Below are 17,405 nucleotides of genomic sequence, written 5' to 3'. Positions count from 1 at the left end.
TACCGACCAGGTAATTTCATTGGATGAATTTGTGGCATTTATTTTTTTCGAATCAAGCTCATGTTTTGGATCCAAATAAACAGCTCTGCCCTATCGGACCACTGCACCGGGCAACAAGTACTCTTCTAGATCACATTGTGTATTCAGTACTGGTAGGGCACCGGTACTGAATACACAATGATGTGGAAATGGTAAAATAAAACTATTTTACCTCTGACACACAGCTAGACACGGCTCTGGGTCAGTGTCTAGGTCTCTGAAATTATGTGGTCCTCACATGTGGTCCCAACTGCCCCACTGGCATCCTGACATACTATCAATTCCTGGATCAAACAATGAACTGCTCTCTACTCTTGAGAATTAGAATAGCGAATGAACCCACAGTCTCCATTTCTTCCTTTTCTTGTGTAGAAACAGGATGAGCTCATCATGGCTTGATGTGGACTTCATTGTTTTCACAGTGAGGATGAATCTTCCAAAAAACCCCACATTTGTCACGTGGGTGTGGTATATGCATGTTGCGCGTACATCGTGTTGCATTTTTGAAGTGTGCTCAGCGTGTAAAGATCTTTTGACATGACAATAGCTGGCTAAACAACTCATCTTTCTCTGTGATACAGCGCCCTGGACCATGCGATGACACTATGCTGCTGCACCCAAAAATGTAGCTTGGGTTGAAAGTAAGGCACTGCTTCTTTTATTATGTTGCTGTTGTTTTTCCTCATTTTTTTTTTTAGAAGGTAAAATTAGCCGGTGCAGCTCACCAATCAGCTCACCCTGTCTGTGTCTTGTTTTTCATTCATCCTAATGCTCCAGTGGACTATTAGTATGATGTGTCTTATCAAATATGTATGTGAATCTCAAATTCTGATCTCAACAGCACAGAGATCCAGAGTAAAGTGCATCTGACCTCTCAGGGGTACCGCAGTTTCTGACTGTCTGAAAATGATGACATTTCCATTTAGTTTGAGTTATGTGTAACAACTGAGAACTGATTGTCCAATATAGAAAACCATCGTAGTTGATTTACATCTTTTTTAAACTGAAGTAAAGCCCGGTAACTTCATGCTGGATTTAAGAGCTAAGGATTGTGCTCGAGTCTGGTGATTGCTCTCAAAGATTACGATGTTAGCATACTGCTCTGCTTGTGATGATTTTTTTTATCACTTTGTGGGAGGGATTTTTTAGAGGAGCGAAGACGACTCATGATGAAGACTCGTTAAGACATGTCTCACAGAATAATAATCAATAACTGACCTGAAAGTAATTTCAGTGGGACACGTGTGAGTTTAAACAGCTTAAAGAGCTGCACAAGAAATGTATCACAGATGGCTGAAATTTGTTCAGGCAGTAGAATAAAAAAGATGTTTTTTATATTTTCCTGCAGGATCACAGCAAACAATACTACAGAGGTATGATCATCTTGGCAGGCCACAAAATTAATGTATATATTTTAAAAAAATGCTCTGCCATTGAAGGACCGTTGAAGCTTAGTGAATAAACAAAAGACTGCAGGATGTTTTCCTTTGTTTCATAATGACAGCAGCGCCTCATTGCTGCTAAAGCGATTTTTCAGCAGAACAATGAACCCCTACTGTACCAGCTCCAGAGGTGCTGGGCTGCAGCTCATCCAGGCCTGTTGGGGTTAGTAATACAGGAAGTAAAATGTGAGCTTTGTATATTTGAGCTTATTTGTATTTACACTTGGAAAATGGGCACCAATAAAAGCAAATACCTTTCCCTATATGGATGTAATGGATGTCATTATGGATGAATTTGAACATATTTGACTGTGTTTTCTTTCTATTGTCCTTTGGAAGTGGCACCGAACACCTAAAAATACACGTGTCGCGTTTGGGAGAGTTTGAGAGAGAGAGAGTGCTGTTTCTGACAGAAATGTCTGGTCTAAACTTTCCCGACTGTTTCAGACCACCTGCATACGCACCCGTCTCTTTGATCTCAGGCAGTGTCTCTGCTTCGCGTCTCTCCCCTTGTGCCCTCCTGGGGTGCCGAGGCTCATATTTTGAACACCTCAGCTCTACAATGAAAATGTAACTGACATAAAACAAACGCGGTCTCGACGTACTTGAATCAAGTCTGACAATTGTGGAAAGGAGAAAAAATACATCCAAAGAGACTCAAAATCAGAAAAGTGCGCTCACATCAACGTGGAGATAAGGAGCTGAAGTTTTCCTCTGAAATGAAAACGGCATTGGGCGAGTAATTGCTCCCTGTGTTTCTATCGATTTCTGATAATATTAAGATACATTTAGACTAAAACTGCTTGTGGTTACTAACCCGACCATCCATCCTCACACTGCAGTGTGAAATCGTCTTACTTTCTTAATTTGGAAAATGTATTAACACATTAATGCTTTTAGGGCCACTGTGCTGTTATGAAATATGTCAGCATTTAAATCTGTGATGTGGAGAATTTATGTGATTATAGCATCTTTCAAATTATTTGATGTCATAACTTTTCTTTATACTGAGAAATGAGACTATCCCTTTAAAACGGGTCCAGCTACAGACTTATTTTGCAGAGCATTTATCTTAATCGGGGTGTCAGAGTCAGAAATGGTCCGGTTCTAATTAGAGCTGCTTTCACCAGCAACTTGGTCCATCGGATGTCGTAATATCGAACTGTTTCAAAGCAATTTGCAGTCCTCTGGGTACCTCCTGGGGATTGAATCAAATTTGAAAATAAGGAGACAATGAACAGACCACACAACGCAGTAAGTAAGAAGTATATAACCAAGTGTATTCCCTCTGTTAATGTACACATATTTAGAGTCATCTCACTGGAACACTTTACAATAACATTTAGAAAGAACAGGAAGATACTGGGAGAGTATGCTCAGAATGGAGAAAGAGAGAAACCAGACAAACGTGGCAGACGAGAGTAACGACGGAGCCCGTCAAGTGAAATGACTACCGTCTTGTCTCTCGCCATATAGACAGAAATAGATATAAAACAAATTAAAGTAAATAAAAATCAGAGGATGGATAAAACCTGCTTTCCTCACAGGATACGGGGACATACGATCTCTACAGAGAAAAAGGAATGCATGAAGAACAAAGAAAGAGGCTAAGGATGACAGGATAAAAGAGGACATTTTCTCCTCTGGAAAAGGAGAATGCATGGTTTGATGTTCATAACCCAAATCATATTTGCTCAGGTACCAAAAGAAAATACATAGAAATTTCAGTTTCCCAGAATCAGTTATTTTTTTTCTCCAAACAGGAATGATAGTAGGGAAAACACATCTCTCTTAGTAATGGGATGAAAGTCAAATATTTAGACATTTCACAAACTTTTTTCAGAATTTTTCTTTTCATGGTACAGTTTTCTTTTCTTAATAGACTTGAGAAAATTGGAATACTAGAGTTCTGTTGTACATCTTTCAGGGAACTGCTGTTCTCCTTTTATTTGTGTGCTCTTCCCATTAAGTTCGCTTTGCCCGCGGGCTGCCGTCAGTCCAGTCAGGCTAGAGAGGGGCGAACGACACAGTTGCTCTTTTTCAGCTGCTGCAAGGTATCTCTCTCCACAGTGGAACTCCAACACGAATGAATTCAGAATCTCCCTAAAATGTCTCTCATTCCTCCAGAAATGAAAAGAAATTTAAAAAAAGAAAAGAAAAGAGCAAACCAAAGTGACTGAGTCTTGCAGCAAGGCATTCCATCAGCCGCACTGTTCATGAAGTGGGGGGGCAGGGGTCTGAGGAACGGGGGGGTTGGACGGTGAAGCTGTTCAAGAATCCCATCTTTTGCTGTGCACGTCTCAGCAAACGCACTTTTTGATTCGTTCACATAGGTCCATATGTTTCTGCAACGTCTATACATATATTTATAATTATATAGAACAGAGTTCATCTTGTTTGCTGGAGGTTTTTTCTGTTTTTCGGTGATTAGTAACTTGTAAGGACGTGACAGTTTCTCTGCTGGCCCACTAGGGGGCACCTCAGAGCCCCAGATACACATGACACAGATCTGCTGGAACAAAGGACGACCAAAGGGGTGTTTTTTTTGGCCTCGATGAGTTTTTGGCGGCTAAACGTACAATTTAGCATCCGTTAGGTTGGAGCGGTGGCATCTCACGTAGTTGCTACTTTTAATGTTGTTACGATCATCAGTCATCGGCGTCATATTTTTTTGTTTTTTTTAAACTCCACAGAAAGGAAAAACAGTTTATCTCTTTTTCGTAAATGAATACTACATGCTTGAAACACGGCAGAGTTTACATCGCATCGGCTGCTGGGCACCGTAGACAAGGAGAGAAACAGAGTTCGTGGGTGAACGAGAAGGAGAGAGAGAGATCCGATGAGAGGCGAGAGATCGGAGGTGTCGAACACTTACAGAGGTGGAGGAGCTGGATTTGACACAGTGTTTCTCTAAGCTGGCAGTATATTGATCTGCTAATTTGAGGCCGGTTGGAAAAAAAAATCTGTTTGATACTGTCTAAGGTGACGCAGGTTCTCCTCAGAATCAAGTACAGGCCTTGACACAAATACTGATGGCGATGCTTTCCTACAGTACTCAGGCTAACCCATGAATCACTGCTTTATCAGCATTTGCTACGTGGTTGTTGGCACGGTATGTGTAGAGATGTAATAGCCTTTCCTTAAATCCACACTGTGGTTAGCATTGAATGCAACTGAAGTTTAGTCTAATCAATCAAAGCAATGTGGAAATGTGTGAGGAGAGCTGTGATGTCACTGTGCCATCTCATTTCGCTGCCTCCCTCTGATTCGAGATGAACTGGTAACACATATGAGCACCTGACAATACTTGAAGTTTGAAATGAATTAGCCACTGTGATGTGTTTGCAGTTTTCCCACATACTGCCTTCTCTCCCTCCTTCTCCCCGCCGTCTCTTTCCTTTTCTAAGTGCTCTGCTGTCTGCCCCTGTGTGTCACGGCGGCACTCCCTCAGACGTAGTACTCTTTGTCTTTGTTCTTCTTGTTCTTGGTGACCGTCTTGGCAGTGCTGGGCTGTTTCTCCTTCACCAGGGCCCCATTGCTCTGTGTGGCTGAGTTGCTAATGTAGTTACGGCTCTGGTCCACCTGATAGGAGCCCTCATCGCGGTTGCGGTACTTGTACATGGCGTACAGCAAGATGAGGATGCAGAGGGCAGCGGCTGCCACGATGCCCACCACCATCCCGGTGGTGCTGCTCGACTGCTGCACTTCTACGGCACCCGGGAGCCCTCTCTCTGGAGACGTGGGGTCTGGAGTGGGAACATGAGGGAAATTTGGGGGATAGGTTATACCTGGGACTCTACGGTGGCCTGGATCCAAAGAGGGCTGGGCCGGCGGCAGCAGCACTTGGTCCCGGGTGTTCATTTTCCCGGCAGGGATGTTGTTGCTACTACTGCTGCTGCCGCCGCCGGCTGACTTGATGCGCGGGTTCAGCTGATCGGGGTTGGCTGTGGGGGTGGAGGAGAAAGGGGGGCGGGAGTTGGGGAAGCGGGAGAAATGGCGGTCTCGGGGGTTTTGGACGCCACCCTCGACGGCCGGGGGAGGGGGGAGGACAGTCCTGTCGGTGACCAGGGCGGAATTTTTGTAATAGTCCTCGTCATCTGACTCGGTCATCTCCCCCGAACCGTACGCCGACACCTCGATGGTCTCCTCGCAGTCCTCCTGGTCCAAGGGGCAAGGGGGCCGGCCGTTGGGCAAGGGGAGGGATTCTTTGGTGGTTTCAAGCAGGGTGAGGAAAGGGCGGTAAGTGGTGGGGGGCGGGGGTATTACTGGGTAGTGGGTGGCGATAGATGGGGGGTCTAGGGAGTCCACTGTAATAATGGGCAACACTAATTCACCTCCTAGGACAAGAAAGAGACAACGAAGGAAAAGAGTGTTAGAGACCACCTGAGGGAGAGACGACTTCCAGATCAACAGAAGAAAGACAGTTCAAATGTTACAGAAACACCAGTATTAGAACAGCACTACAGCTTAACATGAGGTTAGTTCTACAAGTTTAGTCTGTTCTATTTAAAAAGTTAATATGCTGACTAACTTTGAGCTGCATTATAAAACAAGATGTAAGAATATACTCTAGCCTGCACCTGCTCCTGACTGTTCTGACCTATTTCGCTGTGCTGCATATTCCTACATGTCATATCACTAACACAAGGTAAAAGCAGACTACAAATTACACTGAACAACGTAACATCTATTGTACTACACAGCCTATCCTTCACTGCTAACCTTTCTAGTCCTACCTTCGCTGACTACGCTAGCGCTCAGATGTTTCTGCTGTGATTGGTTAAATAAGATAGCAAACCACGAGGTTCAGGTCACTTACATCAACAAATTGGCCGCATGATTTTTGCATGAAAAAAAAAATTACAAAAAGAAAGCTGTGTAAGATTGTTCTCGGATAGTGATAAACAACTCCCCTCCCCACCCCCACCATTGTTTACCTCCTCTCCTCTTTTGTCTCTTTATTGGGTGAAAAATAATCAGAATGTAACAAAAAAAAAGAATAATAATGTATTGTTGCATTATTCACTTGTCCCCCCCCCCCCCCCAAATAAAAATGAAGAATTGTCTCAATCCTATTTTCCCCTTTTGGGCATGGTGGCTTCTATGGCTCATTTCTAATTAGCTTAATCTGTATGCAAACCCTCAGGAGCGGCTGCAGAAAACTGATGCCTCTAATTCTTAACCCAAACTCTCAGTGCACTACACTACAGCGCACTGAGTAACAGAGTATTAAATAATACTGCTCAGTTTTTTATCATGACTCCCTCATGCCCACTTCCCTCCCAAACACCACACGTTAAACATGGGGGAATGATGTTCTTTTCAAACAGCCATCAACACAAATAACATTAAAAAAAAAGTCTTAATGAGCCAGAATTTCAGTTCAAGCCTCAGTTATGCAATTTTAGCCCAGTGCGAAATAAGCTTCGACTTTGCTTCAGTTCAGATTATTGGGGGAAAAAAGGTGCATTTAAGAGGAATCCTTGTATCATAGACTGAAATGGTTAGACATATCAGGAGTGTGTCAACAGGAAATAGAATATTAATAGCAGTAAATTTACACACTCAATTTTCTGTCCAGTGTTGCAAAAGGGTCAGTAAAGGAAACAGTTGAGAAGTATTGCAGAGTGAATTAGATTACAACACATCTTGGAGGGGGACAAAAGGGAAGGTAACAGCAAAACATAAGCAAAGAAATGCCAACATCACCAGCATAAAATCATGACTCTGGCTCTGTGTTCGATTGATGAGGTAAACCAGGGAGACTCAGTGGGAGAGAGTGGCTGGATAAGGCGTTTCAGGAATGAATGGGAAGGGAGGGGATGGTTAATAGGAGGTTCTGGGATTGTAAGAATTCCTCTGTGGCCTTTATTCAGCTCAGCAGCACTCAAACACCCCCAAACCCATTGGTCAGTTACAAAACCCCCACATTTTCACTTAAAGAATGGCAAAGGCTTTGTTAAAAAAAAAGGTAATGCATTGGGTTAACAAAGCCACTGCGACATATCAGCATATAACAACACACTTGAGAGAAACTCCTTGAAATAAAGCAAAATGTGAGAGCTGTAAAGGAGAAAGAAACTTAGTAATTCTTCAACCGTTCTAAGTTATTATTTCACCACCACTACTGGAAAGGCTAGTTTCCATGGCAATGCTCAAGTTATTTCTCTCCCATACATTTTCTGTCTGCGTTTGAGGGATGAGTTTCACCTTGAAGGCGAGAGGACAGCAGAGCGCGGCGGCACATTTGAGGAACAAAGCAGATTCACTTCGAGTAGGATTTCCCCCAGTGCGTTCAAAAGAAAGAAAGAAAATCTTTGGGTTTCGTAAGATAACTCGTCAAAGTCGCTCCAGCGAGGGGGGTGGGGCCAACGATTTGGGAACGCAGAGAAGATCGTTTCCTAGAGATACAGGACGCATGTGCGAGTGAGGGTGATGACGAGACGTTAGCGCTGCTATCTTTACTCTGCCGTCTGTCTGCGTGGCGCAGATGCTGCGAGTGCAATTTCGAGCTTCATACCTGCTGCTCGGTGTGCAGCCTGCCCATTACTGAGAAGCTACCTTTGCTCACAGTGCGTCCTACTTACTGTACGTGCGGCTGACACGGCAAATAGATGCCCCTGTTACAATAAACATTTAATGTAATCCTCAGGAATCAGGACCACTGTGCTTCCCTGCTTAAAGTCTGCTTATAGGAGCCCCTCGGAGTGACGCTTACAATGGTTATTAAATATTTACGGGAGGCTCAGAGTCATCATACACAAGTGTACATAGAAAGGATTGTTCAAGCAAGTGACCCACATCGCTCTGCTGTCCTCTTAGTTTTTAGGAGCCAAAGCCTGAAGGCCTCATGGCATTATCCCATATGACTGGCAGGCAGCAGCTCCTAGCAGAGTAATGAACCTCAGCCCTCATACACAGAGTGAGCCACATGTCAGACCTCCAGGCAGTTATCAAGTGAAACATCTTTTCATTTCCTGTTGTGCGACCTAAGCCTACTGCACCAATATTTAAAACCAATCAGCAACTTCAATTGGCTTTCCGGCACTGCACTGTGTGGTCCCTGTATGCAGCTCTGGTGCTGTTAACAGCCAGGTTGGAAGGTGGGGTGGGTGGGGGATACATGTCACAAATCTCCCTGCATGTGTTCTCCTGCTGAAAGCTGCCAAGAACCACAGACTGATGTAAACCAGAGGAAACCCAGGAAAGTGAGCATAAAATATTTAGGTGAATGCGTATTATTTTACATCAAAGCCATCAGACCCAAACTGGGATTTACTGAGACCAGTTCTGATGCCAAAAAAAAAAAAAAAAAATTAGGCATGATTCCCACGTGTGGGGGTCTGTTTCTTTAACATTCCCACTCTGTCATTTCAGCGTTAAAGCGGGAGAGACTCAGATATTCAGCCTGATTGATTGAGTTTGACTCTGTTGATTTGAACAGCTGAGGCAGACGTTTAGTCCACAATGATGAAATTTCTTTATCTTTACCCACATGCCTCTCCACTGCGTTGCCAGTGTGAGTCACCCCCACCCCTCCTATTTACTCAAAATAAGCACAGGGCAGATGGATACTGATGCATCCACGTCGGTCTCCTGACAAATATCGTTATTCTGCTGATCACATCACCCCGCTCACATCTATTTGAAATATTTAGAGCAAAAAGGTTGTTTGGAGTTTCAGCATTCTGTAATTTAGCTTCGATTAGGCTGCAGATGGAAAATCTAACTGCGTGTCCGAGCATAATATATTATCCCTTTCTTGCTTCTGAATCCCGCTACAATAGGTGGCCCTATAATCGGTGCAGGGAACAAACCTGCTTCTTTTAATGCGGGGCTCTGTAAACTGCTGCTGCTGTTCTCAGGTGAACTGACTTGTTTTGACAAAAAAGATATGATGCCCTGCTCATATTGTATCTCACTCAGAGTCACATATTGTGCAGCAATAAAGTCTCCAGTCTCCAATCTCCATGTCAGAGGTTCAGACAATCTGCAAACCATCATGTTTCTCCATGGTGCTCCGGGGCATTTGTTTACAATCTGAAGCTAAAGCGGCCAGATTTCCTACTCAGAATGCAACACAAGGAAAAAGGCCATCCTCCCTAAAACATTTGGTTCTAATTAGAATTTCAAAAACCACTTTTGTGTAGTTTGCAGAATATGTATAATTTTTTTGTAAATGACAAAAATGCACCATTGACCAGTAATGAAATAAAATGGTTACAGGCATGTGAATAATGTTGAGTAATGCATTCTTCGCTTGTGTGATTAGGCTGACTGAGCACCTCTGCAGTGACTGGGTATCCCGACTAAGACTGTGATCCATATTTTTGGTACTGTAAAATAACTCTGCTAATTAAAGACAATCACCTAAAGCCCTGCAACAGACTGGCAACATGTCCAGGCTGTACCCCCCGTCTCGCCCTATGGTAGCTGGGAGACGTTTCATTATAACTCATGCAAACTCAAGCATTCATCATGGAGCTGATGCGACCTTTACTCAATTGCATTATTTTTTTCCACAGAAAACGATCAAATCAGAAGGCTCGTTCCAAATCTGACCAATCAGACACAGTAGGGGTAGAGGCTTGGACAGTAACACTTGCCTGAACCCTGAAAGGATGATGTACCGCTTAGAAAGCATCCTGTCATGCAGGTTCAAGCATCCATACTGCTCAGGATCCAACCCGTGGAACCTATATTGATAAACTTGGGCCTGTTACTAGCTAAGAGCGATCAATAAAGCATCACCCTGACAAATAACTAACACCCAAACCCATCGACTTGGCTCTGAGTCACATTGAATGCGGAGGGGGGCCGAGAGGCTCCAGGTCATCCCTCATCTATCACCCAATCTCTTATTTTCACTCCTCGGCCTAAGAAGAGCAATTCGTAGGTTGTCTCTATAGCATGCTGTCTGATGAATTATTGAGGAGCTCCTCAAAGCTCTGATCTTGTCAGAGTAAAACCGATATAGAGCCTACAACATCCTGGGACTGATAAGTAGCTTGGAGAAAAGCAAAGTGAGGTCATGTCGGGGTAGAGAACAGACAGAACATGATATATGGAGACAAAAAGACACAGCTTTAATGTTGGACGGATAGAATCTCAATATGTTTGTTAGTGTGAAATATAGTTATTATATGTGTAGCAAATGAGTGTCCATATGCATCTTTGGAGACTCTTTCCTGTCTGTTCATTTTCTGCTCGGTATATTGAGCTTTGTAATAGAGGTCCACATTTCCTAGCTTGTCACCCTTCTGACAGAGACTCATTACAAACACTGAAGTATCAAAACCATAGCTCTAATTGGGTGATGTAATTAAGGCTCTCTACCAGTCAAAGTTTAATTAGCCTGGTGGGAACGCCAGGAATCGTTCATGGGAATTTCACTCTCTCCTTCACTTCCTCTTCCTTCTCTCTCGCAGGCTCCCTCTGTACCTCCGCTTCTCTCCTCTCCCCATTCCTCTGTTCTGCTTTGAGCGCAAAGGAACGTGATGCACATCTCAATGAAAGCCAGTCCTTCCCGCTCGTCTCGTCCTCAGGTCTTCTTCTCTGCACCCTGTGCTTTTGTCTATTTTGCATCCACTCTGAGCTTGTCAGCAAATGTGCAACAGCAGCTACCCCTCAATCACTGTCTGAGCGTTTCACGTTGAGGACTCTCATTTAGCGTGACACAGCCAAAACACTCCTCCACCAAATGCAGCTTTGGAAAAAAGGGAAAAGGAAAAAACAAGCTGCATCTCTTGAATTGTGTGATGTGGTGTTACCAGCTGCAGGTAAGCAGATGGAGCTCAGCTGGTTGTATATATGAAGGAGTTGTATCGATCCTCATCAATTCATAACCACTGCATCTAGCTTTGCTTAACAGAAAATCCACAGCTGCCTTTAAAATGTTTCTCTCCTTCTTTCCTGAAGGCAGTTCAATAACAGCGAGCCGAACACTCACATGTAATTGAAAACACTGGGAATTGGTCCTATCACACAATGACTAAAGGCCTGTGTTTGTGCAGCAGTGATGGAGGGGGAACATGCTTTGGAGACAATGTTGATTCTGCTCTCCTCGTCCACAGTTTTCACAGAGGCTTATCCGACCCCGCCGGCTTGCTTCGCTGGAACTCTCGTGGCATCTGGAAGGTGTGATACAGAGCACGCGTGCGTGCGTACGCACAAGCGCGTTCATTGTTGCTCGGGAGAGTCGGAGGCAGAGAGAAAACTTTACACCCACAGAGTGAGAGAGACAAGTGCCTGTGTGGAAAGGTGAGCATGTCAGACACCGTATGTGTGTTTGTGGGGGCGTGCGAGAGAAAGGGAGAGATAGTGAGTTGCATTTCCTCATGGGAGATTAAGCCTGGACATAGCATCCAACCAAAAAACTCTTATTTCTTCTTTTGATAAGAGGGGTATTGAGTCTCTATTTCAGTCCCAACCACCTACAGAGAAAACTGCAGGAAAATGCTGCACTCAAGTTTCTCAGCACTGGTTCAGATCAGGTTCTCCCAACACAAACATACTGATAAATGTTGTAATCTGCTGCCATTTACAGTCCACCAGTCAAACCACTAATCCACAATCCTACAACAAACTTTTACAGTTATTCAAGGTAACTCAAGTGCTTTTCGGGGAGCACATACACTGCTTAACAAATTTATTAGACCACCAGTCAGTACCAGGTTTATGCTACAGCTGTCCTAACAGTACTGGTAATTACCAAAACCATTTCTTATGTGTTTGTAATGACACAAGGTCTATTAGTATAACAAGAAAATAATAATTTTCTTAAAGACCTAATATCACCCCAGCCTGGTTCTGCTGGAGGTTTCGTCCTGTTAAAAAGGTGTTTTTCCTTCCCACTATCACCAAAGCACTTGATCATAGGGGTCTTTTTTTTTTGGGTTTTTTTTTTTTTTTTTTCGGGTTTTTTCCTTTAAAAAAGTTGTTGTGATTTGGAACTGTATAAATAAAATTAAAGTTATCCAGCAGTATGCACAAGGCTCTTTAATCAAAATGATATTTTAATACTAAAATATAATTATTATATTTTAACATTTGAACTTAGTGTTTTGGAAAAAATAGAAACAAACAAAAAAGCACATCTTTGTTTTTCTTGAACAGTTTTAGTGGTTGAATATTGTCCTTGATTCATTTCTGGGAAAGCCCAGTGTGCCGGCTCAAATTCAGACATAAAAACATGAATATAGTTTGTTATTTGACTAATAAATAACAAAGTAATTTTTTAGTTTTAAACGTGTTTTTGACAGATTTCTAAAATATTTGTTTTTTCTCATTTTTATGACGGGTCATCAGATACATTATTAAGCAATGTACACTATGGCATTTCTCTTCATTTTTTCCCTTCTTCCATCATATAAAGCAGCGGTCCCCAACCCCAAGGCCTCGGACCGGTACCGGTCTGTGAGTCGTTTGGTACCGGGCCGCGAGAGTTGAGGCTCGGGTGTGAAATGATTGGTTTTCAGGGTTTTTATCGGTTTCCAGCGTTATTTTGTTATCGTTTTTATCGTTAACTCGGTTTTCCTGGGTCTTTTCACGTGTGTTATGAATAAATCTTCTTTTTTTCGGTACCGGTACTAGTTTTATTTTGTTGTATTTATCCGCGACACCTTGAAGGCCGGTCCGTGAAAATATTGTCGGGCATAAACTGATCTGTGGCGCAACAAAGGTTGGGGACCGCTGATATAAAGCATGTTCTGCTGAAGCTACACAACGGTTTGCCCTATCTCAGAACATTAAGGCAGGTTTGATTCCACGGTGATGCATTAAACTCATCCTTCACATAAAACCACACTTAGCTTATAGCTAGTAGTCGCTAGCAAGTCTTGTTTTATGCTCCAGGAATTTAATGTTTTCTATTATTTGACAGTGGCGTCATAGTGGCTCTGCTTTGATTAAAGGTTTCACCCACACCAGAGTCAAATCTGTGAACCCATTAAACACACAACTCTTGTCACTCAAGATCTTTAAGGATGAAATACTGCATAATTTAATGTGGACATGCATATCTTCTGACTCTTGGAGTTTTAGAAGCCTTGACTTGTAGCTGCACGAGTAATTTGAATCTCACTTTTTCACTGAACAGGCATGGTTCTTGGCAGTTTTTAAATATGGCCAGTTTATTAGTGCTAGAAACCACAGCGGCAAGGAGTAAAACACATGGCCTTTAACTTCCACCTCCTGACATGGTGTCAGAACATTGCTTGACCCTCTGTTCACACTAACAGTGCCTCAGCCACCAGGTCTGCCAAGCTACAGCTGTGCGCCATGCAGAACAAGCTGTGTTTCCACGTTGGAACTGTCCTGCCTTGTTAAAATCGGGGCAGGGGATTGGTGCAACAGCTGGGAAAATGCCAGGTATTACCACATGGCTGAGCAATTGACAGACCACAATGCTGCTGACTGCCTGCTGCTTTAAAAAGCAACAAGAAAAAAAACTCAGAGAGTACACATCTGGCCAATCAGAGCTGCATACAGGGGGCTGCGCAGTCACAAGGTATCATTTAGAAGAGGAGAAAGGGACATTGCAGTAGTCTAGGTAACTCTGCTTTTGTGTTTCAGGCTGACTTTGTTTCTAGATAAAACACAACAAAGGCAGAACTCCCTGAGCTGACTCACCATTTCCAGGCTCGCACTCCTCCAAATCTTCGTCATCGCTAGGACATTCAGCCGATGCTACCAGGAGGTCGTCTGAATTCTGGAAGAACAGAGAGGGAGGAGATACAGTCAGGACAAATTTTATTTGTGTAGAGGATACACCGAATATCTAAGCGGATTAAGAGTCTCTGGAAGTCACAGTGAAGGTCTTCGGCTCCACCGATGCCTAGTCTCACAGAAGCGTGTGCAGCTGCAGTACGAGAAGCAAACTTCCGGGGAAAACTCTTATCTGTAACTCAGTTACAACATGAAGATTTATTGTTGAGCAGTTGTGGCACAAGAGCTGAAAATATGGAGGTGGCAGTGCTTTATGAGCAGCACCCGTGTGTACTTATGTAACAAAAGATGGAGAGCTCGAGGGAAACCAAAGTGAAACAACCTCTTTCTGACCCAACGCCGCCGATCAAAGAGGTGCAGCTTGTCGAAACAGCGCGTCAGCTCCACTGAGTGGGCAAAAGTGTCAGACATTGAAGGCTCTATTGCACAATTGTTTTTACTTTTCAGCACATGCAGTAGATTATCTCCATTATGGTCTCCAGGATTATTTTTGACCTTGTAGACATTTGAAGTAGGCGATAAAGAAAGCAGTAGACATGGAGCCTGTTGTGCCGGGTTTACAAGTACAGCGGGTACAACAGCGGGGGTCTTGAAATGAAAGCAGATTAAATCTGACAAGGTGGTTCCAATTTAGTAGCCCAGGTTTGTCCTCACTGCTGCATGACTCACACAGCTGCGTGTCTAGACACCCAAACATCCTGCCCTCGCCTCCTCTCAGCCTCTGGTTGTTATTCAAGATGGGGGTCATCTGATAGAAAATGGAGGGCTTTTATCAGCATAACTGATTCACTGCCTCGCAGAGTTTTCGCTCTGTTATTAATCCATGGCACGGGCATAATCATTTATTAATTACGCTGTGTCTGTTTGAGTGTGTGTTCACATCACCTAGCTCTGTCAAATGGTCCTAATGATCCCGTTTCAGTTTCCCAGCAACATCTCCATCACGCATGCACTTACATTCGTATTCCATCCATGCAGCTGCTTCGATATAAACAGCGCATAATGAATCCTTTAAAATGTGCACTCCTTTAAATTAAACAACCAGGACATCAATAAATGCACACGTCGGGCTGTGTTTGTGGCCATAAAAGCTAAAAGAAAAGAAAAAAAGAGTTTTTTAACACAATGTCTTACTGATTGAATTTCAAAAGGTTTTTTTCAGCCTCCTGGAGTTATGATGGCTGTAATTTCGTGCAACATCTGTGACACACTTTTAAACCCCAATTTACCTGACCCCCCTGGAACATCCAAAACAGCCCCGCTGACTATCTCCAAGCAGCATCCACAAGGACTTTGAACCATCTTCTATCCATCCAGACAAATCAGAGAGAGATGGCAAACACCTGGGAGTGCTCTCAGCTTAAGACAGCAGCAAGGGCGAGGCTTGTGATCTTAGTTTTATAACATCCTGACACCAAATTTGGGTCAGATCGAGACAAGTGATGACTTCCAACTGTTTCATGGAAACCCACAGTATCAAGGGGTAAAAAAGCAGAATAAATCAGACCCCCGCATGCACATCAAAAGGTAGATCTTTTATTCTAAGCATCAAAGCACATTATTCCACTATGATCAAAGCTACAGCGCGGCGGGTAGCTCAGAGCTTTTGGAGAAATTGAAATTTAAGTTTCTGCTCATATATAGTTAGATTCTGCCACTCCTGCATTAATACACCATTGCCATGTTTGTTTTTTTATCCATCTGAAGAACAGGAAAAACAACGAGGCAACAATTCCTAATCTGACCACATGACTGTGACGGATCTAGAGCAAGGATGTTAAAGTCATTTGACATCATGAGCCACATACAGCTCACTTCGATCTTAAGCGGCTGGACTGGCGAAACTTCCATTTATGCTGACGTACAGAAGTTTAAGTGCACATTTATTCACTGAGATATTTCAATATAAGAAAAAGAAATGCAATGGAAGAAATCTATCAGCACAACTCTTTGGGCTTGAATTATGAAAAAATAAATGTGTAAAGTTATAGAAAGTTCTGCGAACTCTGACTGTACTGTAAGTATAAAAATGAAAGCTTTTGTTAACTGACAGAAAATGTTTACTGTAGATACAAACATTTGGGGTTTAAAGGATGAGGCACAGTCCATAAAACTGTTGTATACTTACACTTCTTCTGTTTCAAATAGGTGAACCAGACATGGCCACTGAACAGGCAGGGAGTATCTGGAATCATGTAGTTCCATGAGGACCTTCTCTTTTTGCATTCTTTTCTTTTTAGGTGGAAAAAAGTTTTTATTTTGACAAAAACAAGCAAATCGCTAAAGTAAACCAAGCTACCATCACCTCCTGGATGATTTACAGCACCGCATAATTCAAAATGATTAGTCAATAAAACCCAGAAACAAAAACCTAAAGATTTGTGAATTCATCTAAACTTCTTCCAGAAAAGTTGGTTTTCTTGATTATCTGAATTTTAGTTTTCAACTGCTATTAATGCTGCACATAACAGACTCTTAAGTGGCATTATTCAATGTTTCCTGCTGTATGGACCTTGTCATTTACTTTGTTTCACCAAAGAACCAGCTACTTTTCTAATACAGCTGTCTATGCTTTGGACTGAAGGTTTAACTGGCTGCAAAATAAAGTCTCGAGTTTATGATCTAAAGTGTCGAGTCTTCTCGAACACAATGTGATGTTTATTTTGTAAATTATTTTCTGAATCAGTGTCAGGAAGGATGGTAAAGCAGGGTTGGGTGGGCGTACATTGGGACTGACAAGTTGGTACCATAAAAGCACACGGGCTCTAAGTCAGATCCTCCCCCTTCAAATTAGACCTTCAAAAATAGAGCTTCACAAACCAATGGATAATGTCACATTGGCTACGCCTGTCTTCATATACCCTGTAAGACTGTGACTCACGTATCCCAAATTTTCGCCAGGCACAGTGATAGTCTGTGATTCTGATTGAGTTTGAGTCGTGTATGGGTTTTTGCTCCGTCTTGTCTGTTCAGCTTCGATACACACCGCTGCTCGCACTAAATACACTGTTTTCTTCCATTTCCCCCCCAACTGCTGTTCCTGCCACAAATATGAAAACAAACAACACTTCCAGTTCACCACAGGCACGTTCCCAGGACAGAGCCTGGTGTTTAAAAGAGCAAATATAAATGATTTCATACAGTCTGGTGCCTCTCAGCTGTTGTAAAAATCAATGTAATCCTCCACCCTTCAAGAGG

General features: G+C 42.9%; 1 protein-coding gene across 2 annotated transcripts in view; it reads right to left on the bottom strand.

The window, feature by feature from the left end:
- Positions 1–3,396: 3,396 nt before the first annotated feature.
- Positions 3,397–17,405, bottom strand: part of LOC106456332 (neurexin-1-beta-like) — a 214,891-nt gene continuing 200,882 nt past the window's right edge. For both annotated transcript variants that reach the window (XM_013913085.1, XM_013913086.1), the window contains 2 exons: positions 14,112–14,190; positions 3,397–5,818 (listed from right to left, as the gene is read on the bottom strand). In XM_013913085.1, the coding sequence (XP_013768539.1) occupies positions 4,929–5,818; positions 14,112–14,190 (969 nt within the window). In that variant the 3' untranslated portion in view covers positions 3,397–4,928. The remainder of the gene's footprint in view (positions 5,819–14,111; positions 14,191–17,405) is intronic.

Source organism: Pundamilia nyererei, unplaced genomic scaffold (assembly GCF_000239375.1).
Source record: "Pundamilia nyererei isolate P.nyererei 1_Seehausen unplaced genomic scaffold, PunNye1.0 scaffold00114, whole genome shotgun sequence".
NCBI classification, from domain to species: Eukaryota; Metazoa; Chordata; class Actinopteri; order Cichliformes; family Cichlidae; genus Pundamilia; species Pundamilia nyererei.
The sequence above is the reverse complement of the archived record's forward strand: the minus strand, read 5'-3'. Positions and strand labels throughout refer to the sequence as shown.